This window comes from Cavia porcellus, unplaced genomic scaffold (genome assembly GCF_034190915.1).
Source record: "Cavia porcellus strain 051 isolate PalLab524CR breed Dunkin Hartley unplaced genomic scaffold, mCavPor4.1 scaffold_1, whole genome shotgun sequence".
NCBI classification, from domain to species: Eukaryota; Metazoa; Chordata; class Mammalia; order Rodentia; family Caviidae; genus Cavia; species Cavia porcellus.
This window is the reverse complement of record NW_026947484.1, coordinates 146313549-146336394: the sequence shown is the minus strand read 5'-3', so window position 1 is coordinate 146336394 and position 22846 is coordinate 146313549. Positions and strand designations below refer to the sequence as shown.

Genomic DNA, 22846 nt, shown 5'->3' with positions numbered 1-22846 from the left:
CACTGACTGAAAAGGCAGTGGTGAAAGGTCAGCAGCTAGTCAAGGAATGATGAAAGACTAATGACAGAAGGTCTGCAGAAGATGAATTTAGAGGAACTTTTCAACATAGAATCAATATAAAGATAACTCCATTCATGTAAACACTTAAGAGCATATTTTATAGAGGAGGCTCTTAATACACAGTTAATAAGATAGCCCATTTAGTAGATGTCAGTCAACATTTTCCATATTAGTCATTGTTGTTGTTCAGTGTACCCACAGACAGGAAACCATTTGGACTTTTTCTCACTATGGTTCATTTGGCTACACCCTGCTGACTGTCCATCTGCCAAACGCAGAGGAAATTAGTGAGCTCCCAACATGGCAATGCTCCTGGTTGGGAATAGCTGGAGTATCTGCAATTATCCTCATAGAAATAACCCATATTTTCCATAGGGATTTAATATTTCTTTTCAAAGTTCTTCTGGTGGTTAATGGCTCAGAGAGTATATGAAGAATTATTTATCAGAAGAGAAAGAATTACTGTAATTATATAGCATGAACATGGCCAGAAAAATAGTTGTCACAATAAACCATTAAATAACTTGGTTTGAAAAATAAAATTCCTATAATGAATGTGAGAAAATATGAAAATTCTGATTAAATACATTGTAGGTACTTATTTTTATTATCCATTTATAGAAGAACTATTTGAAATTTAGCCAGAAACAAATTATTCTCATTACTATTAATTGAACAATTAATACATATTTAAAAATTCAAAAATCTATATGCTATTATTAGTATTTATAATTCACTTTTTAATTTTGTAGACTATATCATCTCCTAACTAAACTTGTGCATAGTTGAAAGAAACATGATAGATTTTCAAATGTGGTTTTCCTTATTTGAACTTTCAAAATCTTTTTCAAAGAAACAGGAGAAGATTTACTCTAACAGTTCCAAGTAAAACCCAATCCACAAATACATGGATGCCAGACCAATGATTTTTATTGTTGTATTTTTTTAAAAAAATACTTCACAGTCTCATTTCAAGTCTATCATAAGGTATCCTGGAGAGAGCCATGAAAATGAAGACTTGGATCATAAGTTTCCTTTAAAACTCACACTTCAAATGAAAGTCCTCTTCAGCCAGACAGATATCAGTGGCAGAAGTTTATAAAGTAGATATTTTAATTAAAAACTTTAGCGTAATTATCTTTTATCTGGGCATCAACCTGATGCTTTGATGCTTTAATGTACTTATTTCAAAAAGAATAGAAATCATGTTAAAATATCATAAAAATATTCATAGAAACATTCATTCCTCTTCAAAGATCTGACTAGATCTTTATGTGTGAAATTGCTAAGTTATTTAGGTCATAATCTTATAGCTTTGTATTTGTTGTTTTTAAACAGATGAAATAATCCATCATAGTAATTTGGATTTGAGTTTAGGCACACAACCATGCTAAATTGAAATAAACAACTAGAATTGATTTATTATTTAAGAAAAGAAAAATATATCAATAGATAATCACATTCATATAATAGAAATATGAAAGGGTAAATTTTACTGAGTTTTTAAAAGTACATATTTAATTTTGGATAACAAAAATATCTGCATTAGGTTGCTGTTAGAGAAGAAAGATAACTATATGAAAATTAAAAATTCAAATTTCTGATCACATAAAGAAAATAAATTTGTATAAAACAGAGTATATTATTGTACCAATCCTAGATGAAAACACAGAAAAACATTCACAAGGTTCTTATAAATACTGGAGCTATAAAAGTAAAGGAAAAATGAATTTTGGCAGAACCTTTCTGGAGTTATTGCCAAGACCTAAATATTCCAAAGGTGACTAAAGACATTTGATGAACTCAAGAGTATAGTCAGGTTATACAGCCCCTAAAATTTAATTTCTTTTCAGTTCTCTCAAAAAACTTTTATATGCTATAAACTATTAATACTATGAAGTATTAGATTTAAAATTTCCAAGAGAATATGCCCCATTGATATCCCTGGAAACCTTAATATAATTCTAAAATAACTATAAAAGAAAAGATTGGCCTAATCTGGCCCAATGCTAACCTAGGAAAGAGAGCCAAAATATCTATAATCTAGCAAGGAGACACTGATGTGTAAGAAATAAAGAACAAGGAGATATTTACACTACTCACAGGAAATCCCTGTTTTCCCGGTAGCCCAGCGTTTCCAGGATTTCCTGAAATGCCATCAGCTCCATGATATCCTTGTTTGCCTTTTGGCCCAGGAAGGCCTGGAAGTCCCTTGATAATTGAAAATTACTTGTGTTATAATAGATGCTGAACAGATGTTTAAGTGAGAAATAGCTTTATATTTATTGAAAGAAAGGTAAGTTTACATTTCTGGTCAAATTTTTTTTCCATTTTTTACATTCCTTAATAATTTGTTTTTGGATGCAACAGAGATAGCCTTAAAAAGTTCTCTTAATAATGGCCAAGATAATCAGCAATCTACTGTGACTGAACTTTTGAGTAACAACTTGATCCTTAGTATAATTCTATGGTATTTCTCATCTTGCCAGTCATCAGAGAGAGATCAGCTGTATGCACTTGTCAGTTTAGGATGCTTTCATCTGCAGATGACAATCATTTACCATCCACAAAATTTTGTATTGAATTATTTGCCCAAGAAACAAATCATGGCTCTCTTTTATTGCCCTTTGAAACAGATAATCACGTGACTGAAGAAAGTTTTGAATATTTTATTTTTTGCTTTTGGAGAGCTGGGTTCTATTTGTAGGGATCTTTAATCTGAATGTGCTCACAGTTTATCTCTATTTGCCCTAGTTCTTTTTTAAACCACCAAAGGTTAATGAAATACATGAATGCTTTGCTAGAGGAGGAAACTGAGGCTAAGGTAAAGATAAACTTTGTTTTGTGATAAGACTTTCTAAAAAACAAATGTTCAAAGACTTTCTATCCTATTTGCTAGGAGGAGAAGCTTAGTCCTCCAATTAAAATCCAGCTCATGTTTTTAAATCATGCCTGAAGATCTTTGACCTTTGTTACAATTCATTTATTATGATTTCAAATTCCCTATTTTCCAGTGGTTCACCATGAGAGAAGAGCATGTCCACAGAGAGGGCTCCATAACAGAGGAAAATACCATCTTAGGTGCAGGGACTTGTATTTAAACCACAAGTTTCATTTTGACTTAGTGATCATATTTTGTTCTCACTGTGTTCCAGCATGGGTTTAAATTTTTTTCCCCCAAGACATTCTGATTTATCCAACATGACATAATTGGATCTAAACTTTTCTGCTTGCTGAAGTTGTCAATTCTATTTAGAAAAACAGAAAGATGAAAGAGACTTTTTACTTACAGGAATGCCAGGTTTCCCAGAAAGACCAGGAGCTCCTTTTTTCCCCTTAGGGCCCTGAAAATGGGAAGCACACGTGTCATTTGACAGTCACAGAACAGAATGCTACAGTAAGTACTCTCACTAACTAGTTCTGTATCACTGAGATTGTCATTTCACTTTCTGAGGGAGTCATACTGCTTTCACCTGAAAGTAGGAGATTTTGATCAGATCTCTTAGGAACTTTCTTCCAGTTCCAAATTCTATGATTTACAACCTTAAATCATACTTATAAAAGAGAACTACTTATTTAATGAATGTGACCAGTTATTGGGCAGAGCCTTTTTCAGTTAAATTTTTAAAAAAAGGATCTTAACTTATTATTTTAAAATAACATTTTTGTTACATTTTAGATATTCATAATGATCAGATTCATCTTAGGGAATTTGCATCCATACATAATATATCATGATTCTTCTTTTCCCCCCAATCCTCTCACCTCCCTTCAACTTCTCTTCCTCTCTTTATTTACAAGGCTTTGTTTCCAATTTTATCCTTGTATTCTTTTTTTTCTTCCTTTGTTTCCCCCTTGTTTCCTTTTCCACTTGAACATTTTATTCTTATTCCCAATATTTATCATATATTTTTGTCCTTTATTTACCCTTTTAGTTTCTCACACCAGAGAAACAACATAAGATTTAAACGTGTCTGATTTATTTCACTTAAGAGCATGATATTAAGATGCATCAATTTTACCTAGAACTGTCTCAAGTTTATCCTTGTTTATGGCAGAGAAGTGCTCCATTGCATAAAAAAGCCCCACATCTTTTTTTATCCATTTAACTGTTAAAGGGCATTTGGGCTGCTTCCACATTTAAAACTATGCTGCTATAAACATAAACATGCATATATCGTTCTACTATTAAGGTTTTAATTATTTTAGGATGACACCAAGAAGAATAGCTGGATCCAATGGAATCTCTAATTTTAGTTTTTTGAGGAATTTCCACACTGATTTCCACAGTGGTTTCACCAGTCTGAAGTCCCACCAACAGCAAAGAAGCATTTCTTTTTTTCTCACAGCAATGCCAGTGTTTGTTATTAGTTAATTTCTTTACAATAATCACTCCTTCTGGAGTAACAGCCACTTTGTTTCCTTTTGAAAGTAACTATTTGAAAGGATATTTATAGAATATAATATATTCTGGTTTGTGTTAAGAATCTGAAGGCAAAGTTCTTGCTTACAAGGCTCATATATAAGGTAATGGGCATGAACTGAGGACCTAAAATGTGCTTTTCTGGAAGCCCAAAAAGCATAATTGCAAATCTAGGAAGAGATATTTATTTCTGAAGGAACTGTTTGTTTTTCCATGTGTGTGATGTTTTAAGTCATAATTGATTTAGCAGCAACTGGTCTGCCACGATAGTTAGGAACTTTTCCCTTACAAATCATGCCATTGTTCTGATGATATCCTAAAGTTATTTTTAAGAAGAAAAATAAGAAGAGTGACCTGGTACACAAATAAAAAAAGATAGCATCATTATTGGACACATTTCTCAGAAATCATCAAAACTACTTATAAACATGATAATTCTACCTGCAGTATCATAAATTAAGGACAAACTGTGTCCAAAACTTAACAAGATTCAAAGAAAAGAAAAATTTTAGATGTTATGAATTTAAGCTTTTTAGAAAATATAGTATATGCAATCACAGGAAAAAAGAACATGTTCCTCAAAAGATACAAATTCAACTTTTTTAAAGAGTTTGATGATAGGGAGATATATGGTCAAGTACTCTACTCAAACATTGAAAATTATTTGCTTTAAATTTTTCTTCTAAGTCACTAATGCAAAATCTATCTAATGCTAAGGGTATCATGATGAGATAGTCAGTGGCCTTGGTTTAGTTGAGGTGTACATGAAACATATGATACTTGTAGCAAATAAAGACTAAATATTGAAAAATGTTCTGAATTCAGTCATCTTGGATAATACTAATGGTGATAAATCCTCAAATATGTTAACCAGGATGTCCACAGTATTTCCTCTTTATGCAAACAGATATATCTGTCCTAGACTCTTGATTTTCAAAACAGAATTTTCCTTGGCTCATGAATTTCAAACTGGTCCAATGAAACTCATAGTGGGATTAATAATTTGAGAAAAATATATCTTCAGCTTCAAAATCCTCTTAAAATATAAAAAAATTGACTCAAATATCTATTTTTCTGCATAAGTTAAAACAATGTTATAAGGGAAGAAAGTCATAGAATAAGTGCCATAAGAATAGACTCAGAATTATGATAATGTAATAAGAGTTTTTTTCTCTGTAGGAGGATATAAAATTATTCAAGTAGAGGGAAGAGAAGAAGAGAAACAGAAGAGAAGAAAGACTATTAGACACTGGAAGGACCAGAGAAGAGTCCTTTGCTCTATATCTTTCCCTCAAATCAGAGGATGAATACAAATAATAATACTATCATATTAAGTATGGAGATGTAGGCACAAGAAAATGCTTAGAGACTATTGTCTGCATTGAGAAGTCTACATAAAGTACCCTGAGTGCCAGCAATTTCTTTTTTTTTTTAATTTTATTTAAGGAGAAAAAAGAAAAAAACAGAAAAAAGGTACAAGTTATACAGAATTTCAGAAAAAAATAAGCAGTAGGAAATCACTAGTTAATTATATATTGTCATCTTAGAAATAGTTGTTTAAGTTACAAAATTAAAGCATATAGAGGGGACTTTCAAACAGTGAGACTGCAAACAGTTTTGTTCAATGATCCAACAAAACTCAGTAATATGGTTATCTATCTCATACACTTAAATATATATGCAATTATATCTTTTAGAGAACTTTCTTTTCCTTTCTTTTGTACAATGACAATTACACATTTTGGGTTTTATTACTCCCACAGTTATTACTTTTTTTTTTTTTTTGAAGAAAGTGAAACCAAATGTGACATACCAGGACAGAGTCAGTCAAATCAAAAGGATGGACATAATACATAATGTAAAAACAAAATACAAGGTGATTAACAATTACCATAATGCCTCTTGTTATCTTAAAAAGAATTGCCTATATCATCAGTTATAATAAAATTGAACAAAATAGTAAAGAGTAAGACCAATACAACCAAAACATTGGAGACATTAGAGGACTTCAAAAGAAGATAATAGTCAACCAGAATGGGCATCACAAGGAGTGCCAGCAATTTCTGCATGATATGTTTAGAGAGTGGAATGTCTCTCTGAATTCCCCAAGCACCCAACATAATATGAGGAGTAACAAAATGTTATCTCCATGTTGCTAAGTATAGAAGAATACAGCCCTGAGAGTCCTATATGAGGTGGCCTTGCTCTAAACTGAGATGAGAAAAGAGCTGTGCATTACAAGCATGGATCAAAGAATGTCTGCCCAGGTCAAGACAGATGCCAACATAATGGGGTGATGGTTATCAGGCCCCAAAGAAATGACGTATATTTCAATGGATGTTAATGTGAATGGATGGTGACGGAAGACTAAAGTCATCTCTCATTCCTCATCACCACTACTGCAACCATGAATGTTACTACAAATTTGTGAAAAAAGTAAATGGGGGGAAATTCTCAATCAAATGAAGAATATTTGCGTAGATGGAGATAAAGGCTGTCAACTGATTAGATTTTCACCTATTTGGTTTCTATCACCAGGTAAGATGTATAGTCAGGAAAGATGTAAAATCTCATACAGAATATAAAGCTATGTGTTTAGTATATGTAACACATGACTCTTATGCCAAATATTGAAATGACAAAATAAAAAAGATTCATGTATTACAGCAAATCAATTAAAGTTTGGGGTGGTCCTTATGTTTAGGGTTATTTCAAAAGAGTTAAATATTGTGGACTGAAATTTTCATCTATGGACCCATCTCCCATTTTTCTGAAAATGAGAATGTTATATAGAGTTGGATGAGTCATTAGGAAGCGACTCAGAATACCATTAAAGGAAAATTATGAATATGAGAAAGGTATAGTTTAGTAATGTGAGTAGGGCAGTTACTGAACACTAGTATTGTTTAACTAATATCAAGATTAAGATTTCTGATGTTCTTGGATGTTTAATTCAGAAAAGACTTCCTTACAATTATTGTCTCCATAACTATGAGAAAAGAAGACAGCTAGAAAAATCAGCCTTTCAATGGAAAGAATTACCTATCTGTCTGTCTACCTGTCTGTATGTCTACCCGTCTGTCTCTGTCTCTTGTCTCTCTGTCACTGTCTCTATGTTGCTGTGTCTATCTCACTAAAGTGTAGATCATTGTTACTGTTATGCACTAAATATCTACATGCTCCCACACGTTGAAATCTTAACCTTAAAACTACTGTCTAATAGTATTAAGAGGTTAGGCTTTAGGAAGTGAGATATTTAGAGTGGAGATCTCAGGAATATTGATGAATGTTATAAAGACTTCTAAAAACTCTAGCTATCTTTGTAAAACGTGAGGCACAATAAAAAGCTGACAGTGTGCATCAGGGAATAAGTCTCTTACCAGAAACTCACCATGCTGGAACTGTGATCTTGGCTTTCAGATTTCTGAACTATGTGAATATATTTCTGTTGCTTGTAAGCTACTTCATCTATAGTACTTTATTACAGCACTCTGAACTACAACAGTGCCTTTCAAATATTTATATATTTTATAAATCAAGAAGTGTTAATTATTTGATAGTTTTATAACTAAACTAAGATGTAACCACCAATAAACATTAATTTACAGAGGTGGTCTTTCAGTAGGAAATTACAGATTGGGCCAAAGGTAAAGAAAATGCCATATAAGGTGTTAATAGATGATTAATTGAGTTGGTACCTACACAGAAAAAAAAAGTCATTCTTCAACCAATCTTCCAAATTCAAATATAAAAAAGGTAGAAGTATTCTATGCTACTTTTAATCTTACATTATTTTATTTAAACATAAGTACCTCATAAATCAATGAACAGACTTTCTGTTCTCGTAATAGAAAAGGCAAATGAATTTTATATGTAGTCTTTAGACAGCATGTAAAATTGTGCTTTCTTTTTGCCTCACTAACATTGAAAAATTCATAGAGTGGCCCATTTGAAATAAAATCCATTTTAAAAAGCTCTATTCATCAAGACTGTATTGGTTGATAGACATAGAGAAGGTAATCAAATATCTTTCAAAAATGTGCATGTTAGTCCAAACCTTTATTTTTGTTTGTTGTTTTCAACTATTCGCTCAAATGAAGCTCAAGGATAGTTATTCCAGTACTTCGCTAGTTCTAACTTACTCTGAGTGAGCGACTTTAAAAAGTGAACAGATTTAGTGAAGCATACAAGATTTATTTTCCATATTTCTCTTTCCTTTTTTTTTTAACCAAGAAACTGCAATTCCCAGAAATCTGGAATTTTGTTGTTGTGGGAAGATAAGGTTTTGGCTTGAGTCTTAGTCTTTGGAAGCCATTTTAAGACAGGTTGCTTACATTTGCATTATGGAAGTCTTTAAAAATGTAGTGGTTATTACTTGCTGTCACTGTTTCTTTATAGCTGCCCACAGTCATATGCCCACTGAATACATTAGTAGGCTAGGTAAAAGTAATTATATTTTACTTAATTTTAAAGTAGTAGCTTCTGTATACTAATGGGAATCAGGAAACAAAGTTTCTAATACTGGTTCTTTTGGTAATTAGTTCTATGTCTTTAGATAGTTCATAATTTCTCTGGGATTTTCTTCTTCTGAAAAATTAGAAGGTTTTCCAGATGACTTTAAGGGGACATTTCATAATCCAAAGAATAAATTTAAAACTTTTCAAAAACAAGTTGACAGTAATTGGACAGAACCCATCTGGCCACTCTAGGTGTCTTTAATGAATAATACATAGTCAATGGTTATTCTTGTAGCAGTTCTATTTTAAACTCTCAGAGGCATTTTAATGTGTCCATGGGCTGTATACCAGCACTGATCACCCTGAACATGTAATCAGGTTCCTCATCCTCTACCACTCTCTAGGTCAGTGATGGCAAACCTTTTAGAGCTTTCAATGTTACAAATAGCTGGCACATGTGCTGTAGGTTCACCATTACTGTCCTAGTGCTGTCTGATCACCCTGAACTATTTTCAGCAAGAATCCTATTAAGTCAGTTTAGCCAGAATCTCTTTTACCCTTGAGTTTCTCCTTAGTAATTTTCCATTCATGAAAACTCACTCTGTTCCTTGGTTATAACTTTCTACTTGTATGTAGATGCTATATTCAGAGTTCAGCTCATTGTCTCTCCCCTACTGCAAAATCCCATTGCACCTTCTGTGATAGTTCTCAATAAAGCCTTCATTAGCATGCTTTAATATGTATTAATTAATATTTTTTCTTTAGTACGTTCTACTACAACAAGATAGTTTTTACTTGTAGTTTTTACTCTACAGTGCTGGTGTTTCTGTTTGAAACCAAAAGAAGAGACTACTAATTTGGAAAGTTAGGCAATTTTCACAAAGTTAGAGAAGTCTGCTGATAAAATAATATTTAGACAACAGTCAAAATATATGAGTCAATTAGAAACCTACAGTGATCCTATTCCAGAGGGATGAATGATTATTTAAATTGTAATAAAGTGACTGTCCTGTGCTTCTGTTTTCTTAATCCAACTTAAATAATTTTAACTTACTTGAGATCCTTGCTCTCCTTTTAGTCCTTGTTCACCTTGGTCACCTGGTTCTCCCTTTAATAGGAGTCAAAACAAAAGCACACGTAAAACAGATAAAATAAATCATATTAATATTAACATTTATAAATATTAAGATGAGAGATAATGCTTTCAAAACATACTGGAGGTCCTTGCTGTCCAGTAGCACCTTTTAATCCTGGAATGCCCACATGACCCTAGGAATAAAAAAAATTACAATAAATAGAGACATGTAATTTAGAGAATACTATACTATGACTTAAATTGGTAACAGAGTGTGGAAAACTCATTTAAACATTATAGAGATTATGATTTTTCTCAGAAATGAGACATCCATTAGATATTACGATGACTGCAAACTATTATAATGAACAAGTATCCAATTTTATTTTTATTTCTTATGACAATCAATATAGTTGGCTGAATGGTAGCCTCCTAAGAATGTCTGTGTATTTATTCTCAGAACCTGTGAATGTGACTTTATTTGGAAAAAGAATCTTTGTAGATATTATTCAACTAAGGATCTCAAGATACGATTGTCCTGGATTATCCATGTGAGCCCTAAATCAACTAACAAGTTTCATTAATGAGACTTTTTAACAAGAGAGGGCTAGGTAAAGTTACAGGGAAAGACTGCAGGGACAGAACCACAGGAATGCTGGCAGTCATCAGAAGCTAAAAGAGGCAAGGAAGGATCCTTCCTCATCCCACTAAAGGGAGAGTGGCCCTACCCACATTTTGGGTTCCAATTCCTGGTGTTTAGAAGGGAGAGAAAAAAATTTTGTTGCCTTAAGCCCTCCATTTTATGGTAATTTGTTATAACAATATCAGGAAAGTGATATGGTCATTTCTAAATATCCTTGGGGGACTGGTTCCAGGACCCAAAATTTAAGAATGCTGGAGAGCCTTATGTAAAATATAGTATTTTACATATAACCTATGCAATTCTCTAAATGACTTTAAATCATCTGTAGGTTATTCGTAATTTGCATATAATGTACAAATAATTGCTATACTGTATTATTTAGGGATTAACAACAAGGAAAAAAGTTTGTACATGTTCAGTACAGGTGTAATTCTTTTAAGACTTTGATCTGTGGTTGGTTGAAACTGAAAGAAAAAGACCAAAGGAACGAAGACTGTTTGAACAAGTTTCTTTTTTCCAATCTATTCCCCCTATAGAAGTGTGCTTTGGTCTCTATTTAAGATTGAAAGCAGTAACTGAATGCAGTTTCATGAAATATAAAATGATTCTGACATTCAGCAATCTGTCATCTCTCTAGTTTTCTAACAAGGAATGCTAAGCTATCCCATTTCCATTTTCAAGTATGTAAATAGAAACTAGCAATAATCTAGAGGCATGTCAGGTGAAATTTACAGTGAAGAATTCCACATGAAATCTCTTATTTCCTCTCCTACTGTCCTCTTTACCAAGACTCCTTTCTTCCTACTTTCTATATATTATAGAAAGAATGCCATAGAATTGACAGCAGAACTATCTGTTTCGGAGCTAGAAGAAGGAATTGGCTGTGTAGTTCAATAGTCTTTTACAGAAAAAATCAATGGAAGACTTTCCCTTTGCATCTATGGGGCAATTATTTATGGTTTCAAGTTTCAACTTCCTGATAAAGCAAATGAATCCTGTTTAAAGAAATAAACAGTATTAATAGATAAAAACTAGTTTTGGAAGTCTTTGATATACCACATGGCACACTAAACAGAAAACTATCACTACAAAGGACTCTGCTGTGTTTAAATAGCAAAACAGAACAGTCAGCAAAGATCCAGCATAGGAAAATCAAGATGGGGTATGGTTCAAGTAAATTCAACTCCTTGTGGGTCATTTATCAAACAAGTTTCTGGAAAGAAGTAGCTGGAAAAAAGCTTGAGTTATAAAGTACAGGAAGAGTGAGCAAATGAGCTAACTATGAAATTCAGAATTATCTGTGGCCAGTTATGGCTTTGCCACCAGCCTTGTACGAAGAAGTGCAGATGACTTTTCAGAATGGTGGTAGAATAATCAATACCTCGGTTGGTTTTGTGAAGTCTTAGCCCAACTCATGGTAGACAAACTAGTTTATAGAAATTTCACTATAAGTACTTAAATTTATTCCAACAAAAGTTGGCAATGATCATTCTTCTATAGTGTTTAAAATTAAATGTGTTATAGTAAATGTTATTATGAAATCATTTAAAAGAGGTTATGAGAAATGGTGGATTTTGACTGATGATACTGATGGTAGATTAAGTTGGTTGTTCAAAGGAAACTTGGAGAGGATTTTATAAGGGAAGTGGTGATAAATTCAGTCTTGAATGATGAACGCTCCAGTCAGTAAAGCAAGAATATTCTGGCAAAGAGACACCATGGAGAAGAAATAAATTTCATGTGACAGAACAGGTTAAGTGGAGAACAGATTTGAGAGCATTATGACTGAGGACAGAGAGTCTAGGGAGAAGAAAGGCTGGAGAAATTATCAGTTTAATAATGACAGTTATGTATCTATCAGTTTGTCCACTCAGGCAGGCTAGTCTAAATCTGCCTTTCAGAAATGATCACAGGAAACTTTACCCTAAGAAAAGGATGTCTTGGATCAACTATTCTATCAATTAATTTTATTAAAAGCCTGCTATATATACTTGATATTACTTATTTTTAATGCTTCTAGGAACAGAAAAAAAGAACTAGTCTGCTTCTAGTATCAGAACATTATTACTATTTATCTCAATGATGCGTAGTTTCATTTGAAACTGAGAACCACAGAGAACCCTACTCAAATTTGGAAGCAAGCTGTTAATGATAAAAAATTACCTTGTATCCCTCTACCCCAGGTTCTCCTCTTTCTCCTGGTTCCCCTATTGGACCCTAGAGAAAGCACACACAAAAACAAATGAGTTTCATTGCTGTGATTATGAATATAAATGATATAATTAGTATGGTTTATTATTTTCCAACAATAAAATCTAATACATAATAATTCATTTAATTCCACTAAATAATTCTGAATATTGAATTCCCATGACACAAAGAACATTAAATTATACTAAACACTGAACTACATAAGAAGAAACTCATAATGATTCTGTAGAAAAAATTTTAAAAACGATGTCTATAGAAAAATACGAATTTTGAATGAATAGTATAGAGTATGGTATAAATATTGACAAAATAACATAGCTTTATTTAATGTTAAAATGAGTGTAAAAGATTTAAGCAGGGTCATTCATCCATTTATTAATTTCATTAATCATATAAAATTATATTTAATACATTTTTACAGAAATATTTAAATTCTACTTTACCTTCATAAAAATTCTATTGTTATTCATTAATCTTAATGAATTCATTAATCTTTAATTCTTAAGACATCAATGAATTTAACAAAAATTGCACCATGAACTTTAAACTTTAAGGCCAAAACTAACCTAGTAGACTCACTCTTTTTTTAAACATTTCTGAGTTACAGTCTTTAATACAATAAATTATTCAAATTATCTATCTAAAATGCACAAAAAACATTAAATATTAGAATCTATTATCTGAAGAGAAACAATTTAAAGATGTTGGCAAAATCATAGAATGTATTATAAAGTATTAATTAATGAATTTTAACTTATTCTTATAAAGATAAAATTATAGAAATAATGTAATCTCTGGCTTTAAGATATTTTTGGTTTGAGTTTCATGCTGATCTCACATCAACTGGAAAAAACCACCATAACTATTAAGTTATAACAGATATCTATTATGCTTTAGCTGATAATCTTTAATCCTGGAATACTTAAACCTAGAAAAACATAAGTATAATTTGTTTATTACCATTTACCAATTTTTTCAAATAACTTTAAAATTTTTGTATTATTTTCATATATTTCCCTCTCTTAATGGTTTTAGACAGACTAAAATATAGTTGATAAGAAACATACATAATTTTTTGTGGTTTTTTTGAGACAGGGTCTCGCTTTGCAGTTTGGGCTTGCCTTGAGCTCACTTTGTAGCCTAGGCTGGTCTCAAACTCACAATGATCCTCTAGCCTCACCCTCCCAAATACTGGGATTACAGGCATGAGCCATCATGCCTGGCTTAATTTTATACATAAAATATGTATACATACATAATTTTATAAAATTTTCCTCTATGCAAGGTGATTTGATTTAATCAGAAAAATTCCTGTTCTTAAAATAAAGTATAACTTCCTATAATCTCCAAAGAGCCAGATCAAAATATCAGGACTGACTATGTATTCTTCTGTTATGTTTTAGGATTATTTTTATGCTAAATGATGCTATGTGAAAAATGGAAAAATATAACTAGTTATATATATTTATGTAGATCATTCATTTTTATATTACCCATTTAATTTATGTCTTTAAGACACACTTTTAGTCAAACATGAATTTGGAGATATTCAGATAATTAAAGCTACAATAATAATTGTCCAAAACTGTGGTTACAGTGTTAAAATGCTTTATTAGAACACTATATCCATGATCTTTAAAGGTTACTGATTATTATAACTGATTTTAAGAGTTTTGAAATCACTGGGCAACTGTGAGTAAACAATGAACAGTGGATTAGATTTTCAATACTTTAGAAATTAATCTTAAAGAAATATTTGACTTTAAAAAGTTAAAAGAATATAATTTTTAGGCAATCTCTTTAAAAACTTGTATGTTTAATGCTGATAGTTAAATTTTGGAAGTTACTATCTTATACTCATGTATTAGGCTAAGCATGATGACCTGCATTTTTCACATAGAGAACTTTCACATCATTGCATTTTATGATGGCAAATACTGCTCTACTGTCAAACCATGCTATAAAATTAATGAATTAAAATGCTTTGAAAAGATAAAAATGGCATTATGACTATTTCATATTGATGTGTCAAAATAATTTTAGAAAAAAACCTACTGGATCACCTCGGGGCCCTGGTGGTCCTAGGGCTGTGCTGTCTTCTCCTGGGTAGCCCTAAAATGAGAATAGTGATTTACTAATGAACCCAAAATTAATAAAATAACCTGTAAAAATACTCAGCCTATTAGCTAATGTTTTAGGAAATACACAATTTGGCTTTATCTCTTGAAGTAGCAAAATTTTACTTAGAAAGATAAAAAAAAGTGAAATTTTATAATGGTAATAAATTGTACAGGTATATGGTTCTTCTTGGAAATGTCAATCTGTTTTAATTACATAAAAGCTATATTAAAGATTTTCTGAATGTGTCAGTTTCAATGATACCATAAATTAAAAGTACTACTGTAGCTATTCTTAGCACGTTTTAACATAAATTTTAATCATGAAATCTATTGTTACACAGTCTCTTTCAAGAACGTTTACAATCTACAATTACTTTCAATTACTTTTTTTTTTTTTTTTTTGTCTTTTTCATTTTTATCGGTACCGGGGATCGAACTCATGACCACCTGCTTGCACGGCAGGTGCTTATGCCACTGAGCTAAATCCCCAGCCCCCTTTAATTACTTTTACAAATTAAAAAATCTACAATTACTTTCAATTTCTTTTACAGATTAAAAAAATATTACACATACATTGTTTTACCTCAGTATTGGAAAAACCAACAGAAGATATTTTAATAATTTAAATTTTAGCTCTTCGGTATTTGTGTTCTTCTAGAATTTGCAAAATTTCCAATTTAAAAAGTGGTATATTTATCCCTTGAAGATATTTCCATGCATTCTTTCAGTAAAGTCATAAAATTCAATGCCTAAATTTAAACCTAAAATGTCAGTGCATACCTTTTCTCCTTTAGGTCCTGGCAACCCTGAGAGTCCTTGTTGACCCTGATGGCCCTATAAAATACAAACAAGTAGAGAGTCTCTAATTTCACTGATACACGTTTCCCGTAACACATCCAGCCTATAGTTTTACATATTTTGCTATTCTGAAGGACAAAGAGAATTCACTCCATAGTGGGGTAAAAATTACAGAGACTTATAAAAATACAGTGAATATTTCAATTTTTAAAAATTTATTAAAGACACATTGTCATTAATTTTCTTCAAAATCATATTCTTGGCTTCAAACACATTTATCCTATCAGTCTTGTGACTTTCTATAGTAGTTCTGAATGTTCTCTTTTATGGTTTTAGTTGCACTGTCATGATTGTTTTGATGTCCTGAATCAATCCAAGATGTTTTCCTCTCTTGGTCAGTTTGACTTTAAGGAATAGTCGAAAGTGACACAGTGCCAAATCTGGTGAAGAAAGTGGGTGAGGACACCCTGCAATGTTTCCACAGACCTGCCTTTCTGTTAGAGCACTCAGCAGCAACAGTCACTGTATTTTTTATCATACTTCATAAAGATGCTCATAAAATTTTATCAGGAAGATTTAATCTCAGGTTTCACAGTTGGAATATTATCTTTAATACAGATGTTTCATGTGTGTATATACATGTGTAAATATAAATATTTAAAAATTAGAAATGTTTACCGTATATCCTGGAATTCCTTGCTCTCCATCAGGCCCCATTAATCCTAAAGGACCCTAAAAAAATAAATTAAATGTTAATGAGAAAGAAAACAGGAGATTGTTTACATTATTAAATATATATCTGTTTTTAAATTTTCACCTTTAAGGATTCATGATTTAAAATTTTGCCTAGTTTGAAATGGGAAAATAAAAAAATAATATCCCAACTTTGTCTTTATTTTCTTCTGAACCACAGAAGTTCCACATAAAAGTCTATGGTTTACTTCTAGTATAAACACTCTTAATTATATTAAAAGAAGTATTTTCAGTTGTCAGAATACTACTGGTTGCTAGAAAATTCTTGAAAATCTAGTTCTTTCATAGCTTATGGTAGATATATGTCACTAAGTATTAAAAAGTGAAGTCTGAGAGGTTTTGATATTATCACGATGGAATCTAGGAGAATTACATACCCATTGAGGATTCCAGATGCTATGATTAATATGGTTTTAATTCAGGGCAAAGTTGTTAAAACAGAAATATTAAAACTTTGTGTGTGATGATCACCCTATAATTTCTCATTATCAATATAATAAAGGTATGGGAAACACATAAATTAAAATTATTCAGGAAATCTCCCTAAACTATGCAAAAGATGAAGTAAGTTAAAATGAGCAAAAATAATGATTGTAAAACTTCTACGTTTTTGTATTACTGTTTTAAAATGTTCCACATCAACTGTTCTGTTTCAAACAAGCAGGATATAGGAAATGAAGGCACAGAATATATTTGTGACTTGCATAATATCACAGTAGTTAGGTACCAGAACCAAGTCTCTGGATCCTGCATGTGTATTTTTTATTTGATAATACCACTAGAGTCTCAGTTCTGTAAGAGATACAGCAATTATTGATCATTAATTAGTAAATTTAAAGTAATCATCTGCTTTAAGGCTTCAAACTGAAAAAAGAACTTCATAACAGTAATTTTTAAAAAATTAACAAGAATTCAGCAATTACTGAGAGTATTACATGCTCAATTCAGTCAATTCACACTACTAATTGGAAGTATCATAAGAAATTTCTGAAGTGCTCTAAGAAGCTTGTGTATATTGGATCAAGATGGCTGAATGATACATTTTTATTTCAATTATCCTTTCGAGAGAAGCTATTTTTTTTTATTTGTAATCACAACATTGGAGAACAAGTAAACATCAGTGGACCAAAATTTTGTTGTTGAAGACAGGAAATGACTGAAAATAGGGAAAGAAAAATGTTACATATGTGCAAAAGTAAATCACATGGATCACAGTTTCTGAATATAATGCAATACAAATAGAAATGAGCTATAAATGCTAAAAATATTCAAGTATAGAAAGAAACCTTTAAAATACAGAAAAAACCTTTAAAATAATCAGAAAATAAAATGTGGAGATTCAACTGGTTTTAAAGTGGTAGTAGTGAGAACACTACCAAAAATATGAGTTATGACCAAAGTGGCATTTAGTTGAGGCAGCTTACTATATACTTATTAAATAAATTAACAAAATAAAAAATTATCTAAATATTTAATTCAAGAAGATATGAAAAAGAATCATAAGCCCAAAAAAAAGAGAATGAAAATAATATTAAAGCACAAATCAATAAAAAAAGCCAGAAAAAAGCATCAACTCTAAAATGTTGTTTTTAAGTATAAAAAAAATAATAAATACAAGTTTTATCTATTAAATATGAAAATCTACATAAAATAATTATTTTTTAGAAAAATATTTCAAAACTTTATTCAAGAAAAAATTGAAAAACCTAATAATAAAAAGAAGTTAAAGACCTAATAATAATAAAACAACATTAAACTCAGATTGTTTTAAAGGAAAATCTTATCAAAATTGTTTTTTAATTTTAATTTTTGTAATTCTGGGATCAAATTCAGGGCATTGTACCTGCTAGGCAAATACCTTATTACTGAGCTAGCGGGTCAATCCTCAGAACTTTTGAGTAACAGAAAATAGCTATGTTCTAAACTTAGAGAACAGAGAAAAATATGGAAGTTTATCCATTTATTTTGTAAGACTTGTTCAGCTCTTATATCCAAACTCAACAAAGAATACTATAGACTATGCTTTAAAAAAATACCAAAAAAATCTATGGGTTTATTTTACTTACAAGTAGAGCTATAAAATTCCCAAAACTAAATGTAATAAGATAAAAATTCTTACATAAAATATTAGGAAATCAAATAAAACAATAACAAAAATAATGCAAATATACCTAAGTAAGATTTGTCCTAGAAACTTGAGATTGATTTAACTTGTGAAAATCCATTAATGAATTTCCTTATATGAACAAAGGCATTATATAAACAAATGTAACAGCATTTAATAAAATTCAACATCTCCTTTTAATACAAACTTTCATTTAAGACTGGAAATAAATTTCTTTAAAGAAATAAAGAGTATATTTGAAAAGAGAATTGCAAACAATACAGGTCAATAAGTATTTTCTCTAAAATCAAGCACCAGCTAAAGTTTCCATTATCATGACTTCTACTCACATAATCTAGAGGTTCTAATCACTATAATAAACCAGGAAAATAAACAGAGGAAGTGACTAAAGAAAGCATAAGCATCACCATTAATTACAGGGGACATAAGATTAGAATACGAAAACAATAGATTCCCCATGCAATACCAGTAAAAAGATGTAATGGAAAAAGAGTTTTATTAACAATGAGAATAAAATTCATTTGTAAAACTAAGAGTAAACTTAATTTGAAAGTATAAAACAGAGGAAAAGAAATAAAATTTCTTGGAAGATACAAAATATTAGAAGCTATAAGTAAATGGAAAGACACATGATGTTTCTCTGGAAAGATTCAGTACTAGAAGGGGCTGGGGATTTAGCTCAGTGGCTTAAGTGCCTGCCTTGCAAGTGTGAGGTCATGAGTTCGATCCCCAGCACCAAAAAAAAAAAAAAAAAAAAAAAAAAAGAAAAAAAAAAAAAGATTCAGTACTAGAGAAAACTGATGAGCTGATTGTAAACCTCTCACAAGAGAAGAAATGATAGTAAGAGCTAAGCTTTCCTGAAAAATGAATTATGGAATATTTACTCTAACAGATCGCAAAACATACTGTAACTATATAACAAACATAGAGTGGTACAGGTCAAGTGTGATATTCCAGGCCTGTTATCCCAGTTACTCAGGAGGTCTTGAAGCAGAAAGATCTCGGGCTCAAGTCTAGCTTGGGAAACTTACCAGGAGTTTGTCTTGAAGTAAGAAAAACAAACAAACACAAAAACAAACCAAAAAACCAAAAAGGAGGAAAGTTCAGTGGTAGAGTTTGTCTATATGTGCAAGGTTCTCGGTTCAATTCCCAGAAATGCAAAACAAAACAAAACGAAACACCAGAAAAACAACACAATACAAATACTGCCTGCCCCCCTCCAAAACCAGAAGAAAGGGTGGTATGGATCAAGACTAGAAGATTAATAAACAAACTCCACAAGGCCTAAAGAGTTAAAATAAAACTGTAAGGGTACTAGAATTAGAATATAGAGGATTTTTTTATATACTTTAGGTAGGGAAGGCATTTATAATGAAGAAATAGAGCAGAAACTGTAAAGGAAAAGATAGCAAGTTTAACTGTATAAAAATTGAAATGTTCTATACAGAAAATTATAAACAAAACAAAAAGATAACAGAAAGGAAACATTGATAATATATTTTTCAACATATTTAAAAAACTATATTTAAGATATATAAAGAGTGGTTGCAAATTAATAAGGAAAAAAACCTAATCAAAAACATAAAGCATAAATAAATAGGCAACTCCTACAGAAAAAACCAAACTACAGATTATTTAACTGTAAATAGGGGAATGTAAATAGAAAAATTAGATATACCTTTTCATCAGATCAGCAAACACCAAATGTATTAGTATAAAATGTGGATGGCAGGAACATAAATTTGGTGAACCCACTTGGAAGCAATTCGGGAACAGGTGTCAAAATTGAAAAAGTATATAATTTTATAGCAAAAAATTCATAGTTGACTACTTTGAAATCAATATTCTTTAAATATACTGCTTTTTATGTTTACTAACATTAATCATCTTATGTAATATTTTTGAACATGTAGGCCAAAGACAGATAAATATTAGTAAGTGAAATAAAAGGAAGTAAGGAAGGCTAAAGTACTAAAAGGTCAGTAAGCAATGGAATGTGTAAAATGAGCCTCAGGCAAATCTTACTCAGACAAAAAAATGTATTATGCAATGGTCTCTCAAAGGTCTTGGTAAAAAGTCTCACATTGTGACATTTAAATGGAGGTGAGAAAACATATCTGCATTTTGTAATGATGTTTATGAAACAGTCGGAGGACTAAATTGGACAACCTTTTAAATATTTTACATCTTTTTCATGCCGTCACTTTCTGGACAGGTCCAAATGTAACAGCAATACAATTTTGCTATTGCAGATATATCGTATTACACTTGTTTCCAATATCATGCAAAGTTCATGCAAGAAATTATACAATGTTATAACAGTGATTAGAAAAAGAATCTCCAGATAAAGCATAGGGAATCCAAGCATAGACAGAAAGTTCCTTTCACGTAAACCTAATTTTCAAATCAATTTGTCAACCATAGCAACGTATTTTAGAAGATATGAAATCCTGATTTTAAGTGCAAGGCATATAAACTTTCCTACTTAGGTTAGGAATTACAATCTGATTTTTTAAAATCTCATTTCATATTTTATTTCCATTTTCAGTGTTTTTCCCCTTTCCTTTTTTCACATCCAGAAACCACTAAGCCATTTAAATACTGTGGAATGCTTACAATTCTTCACATCCCATGCAGATAGATTATTTTCAATGGAACTATTGCCTTCTCTGTAAAGTTAATCAAGGGATGAAGCTTTAAGGTCATGGATATATTTCCTTTCTAACCACCATGGCTCAATTCTAGAAACAAATCAAATACTGACCACAGCACCTCTAGTGCCTCTGGCACCCTTAGGACCGCTTTCCCCAATTTGTCCAGGAGCACCTCTGCTTCCAGTTTCTCCTGCGGGTCCTGTTTGCCCTTTATCACCCTGCAGATGACATAAAGTATGAGAGAAAGGTAAGAAAAACAAGTTTATACTTAGTGAATTACTTCAAAGGATACTCAGTAAGCAGATCTGTAAACAGCAACTTTGCATTAACATTGTTCTAAACTACTAATAACAATAGCAATGTGATCATCACACGAAGTGTTTGAATAATAAAAGTCATTTTGGAAAAAGAAGACTAAAGAGAATTTTGACCAAGCAAGCAGGTGATCATACTAGGGCTCATGCTGAATTCCAAAACACCAACTTTTTGCTCATTTGTCATGACTACTTGCATAAATTGTTAACATGAGAAGTATGCTTCCAAAGAGAATTTCAGTGTTACAAGTTGCAAAGAAAAAAAAAAGTATTCTGTATAGTTCTGTATATTTAAGATCATTCTCATAAGTTTAGAGTATGTCTTCAAAAACCATATCATTTTAATATCATTTTACGTTCTTCTGAAAACTGGTTACCTTCTATTTCTCATTACAATGATTGACCCTGATGTAACACCAACACACAGTTACTTTTATATAACGTTTTCTTAAAGTAAAAAACAACTTGTTCTATTATTGACACTCAAGAAGACGCAAAAGCAAAGCTAAACTGACCATAGTTGGGACATTTTTGTTATTCTTAGAGGTGTACATGCTTTATTTTACTTTTTGAGTATTGCAGGCTGTTGAAAAGCTTATGCTTATGCTTAGGGCTTAAACTTCATTATACTATGGGTTTTCTGTTTTGTATAGATAATGTATGTATGTATGTATGTATGCATGTGTATTTATGCAGGGCTAAGGACTGAATCCAGGGCCTTGCACATTCTATGCTCTATTACAAAGCTGTACTCCTAGCTCTAACAGTAATTGTAGACATATTACTATGTGTGATAAAAATATTTGGATTATTTTAATGGGCATGAATAGCAACAAAGTTGCTTTATTCATTTCTTTTTTATTTTATTGTTTCTCTATTATGTAAATGTTATGAGAATATGAAGTATAACTACTGAAATATAAGAACTGGAATTTGGGAACTAGAATACTGTCTAGTTTGGGAAGTAGAATACTGATTAGAATTATAAGTATATATTATGAACAGTTACAGTGCAGTGTGGAAACTGTTCCTATGCTTCACTAATATTTGAACAAATTATTGTTTCCATGGAAGGATGAAGTTTTCATTATAATGTAATAGAATTTTACCAGTATATTGTTTTTAGTAAAATATGAAGTAAACAAATGATAAAAAAAATCTGGATTTGTGATTCTTATTACATAAAAAACATGAAATTAGTGATTTTTTTCAA

The 22846-nt window shown here is 31.2% G+C and overlaps 1 protein-coding gene and 1 long non-coding RNA gene across 6 annotated transcripts in view; one reads left to right on the top strand and one right to left on the bottom strand.

The window, feature by feature from the left end:
- The window catches only part of Col24a1 (collagen type XXIV alpha 1 chain), a 349791-nt gene that overhangs the window by 77985 nt on the left and 248960 nt on the right, over nucleotides 1-22846 (bottom strand). For all 5 annotated transcript variants that reach the window (XR_010050132.1, XM_063257323.1, XM_063257335.1 and 2 more), the window contains 9 exons: nucleotides 21430-21537; nucleotides 16466-16519; nucleotides 15770-15823; nucleotides 14925-14981; nucleotides 12822-12875; nucleotides 10156-10209; nucleotides 9995-10048; nucleotides 3351-3404; nucleotides 2164-2271 (listed from right to left, as the gene is read on the bottom strand). Coding sequence is in view for 4 of the 5 variants with exons in the window: in XM_063257323.1 (XP_063113393.1) it covers nucleotides 2164-2271; nucleotides 3351-3404; nucleotides 9995-10048; nucleotides 10156-10209; nucleotides 12822-12875; nucleotides 14925-14981; nucleotides 15770-15823; nucleotides 16466-16519; nucleotides 21430-21537 (597 nt within the window). In the remaining variant the exon portion in view is untranslated. The remainder of the gene's footprint in view (nucleotides 1-2163; nucleotides 2272-3350; nucleotides 3405-9994; nucleotides 10049-10155; nucleotides 10210-12821; nucleotides 12876-14924; nucleotides 14982-15769; nucleotides 15824-16465; nucleotides 16520-21429; nucleotides 21538-22846) is intronic.
- On the top strand, nucleotides 2265-7154 carry LOC134477888 (uncharacterized). The gene is made up of 2 exons (XR_010050157.1): nucleotides 2265-3457; nucleotides 5663-7154. It is a non-coding gene; the product is annotated as an uncharacterized LOC134477888 (long non-coding RNA).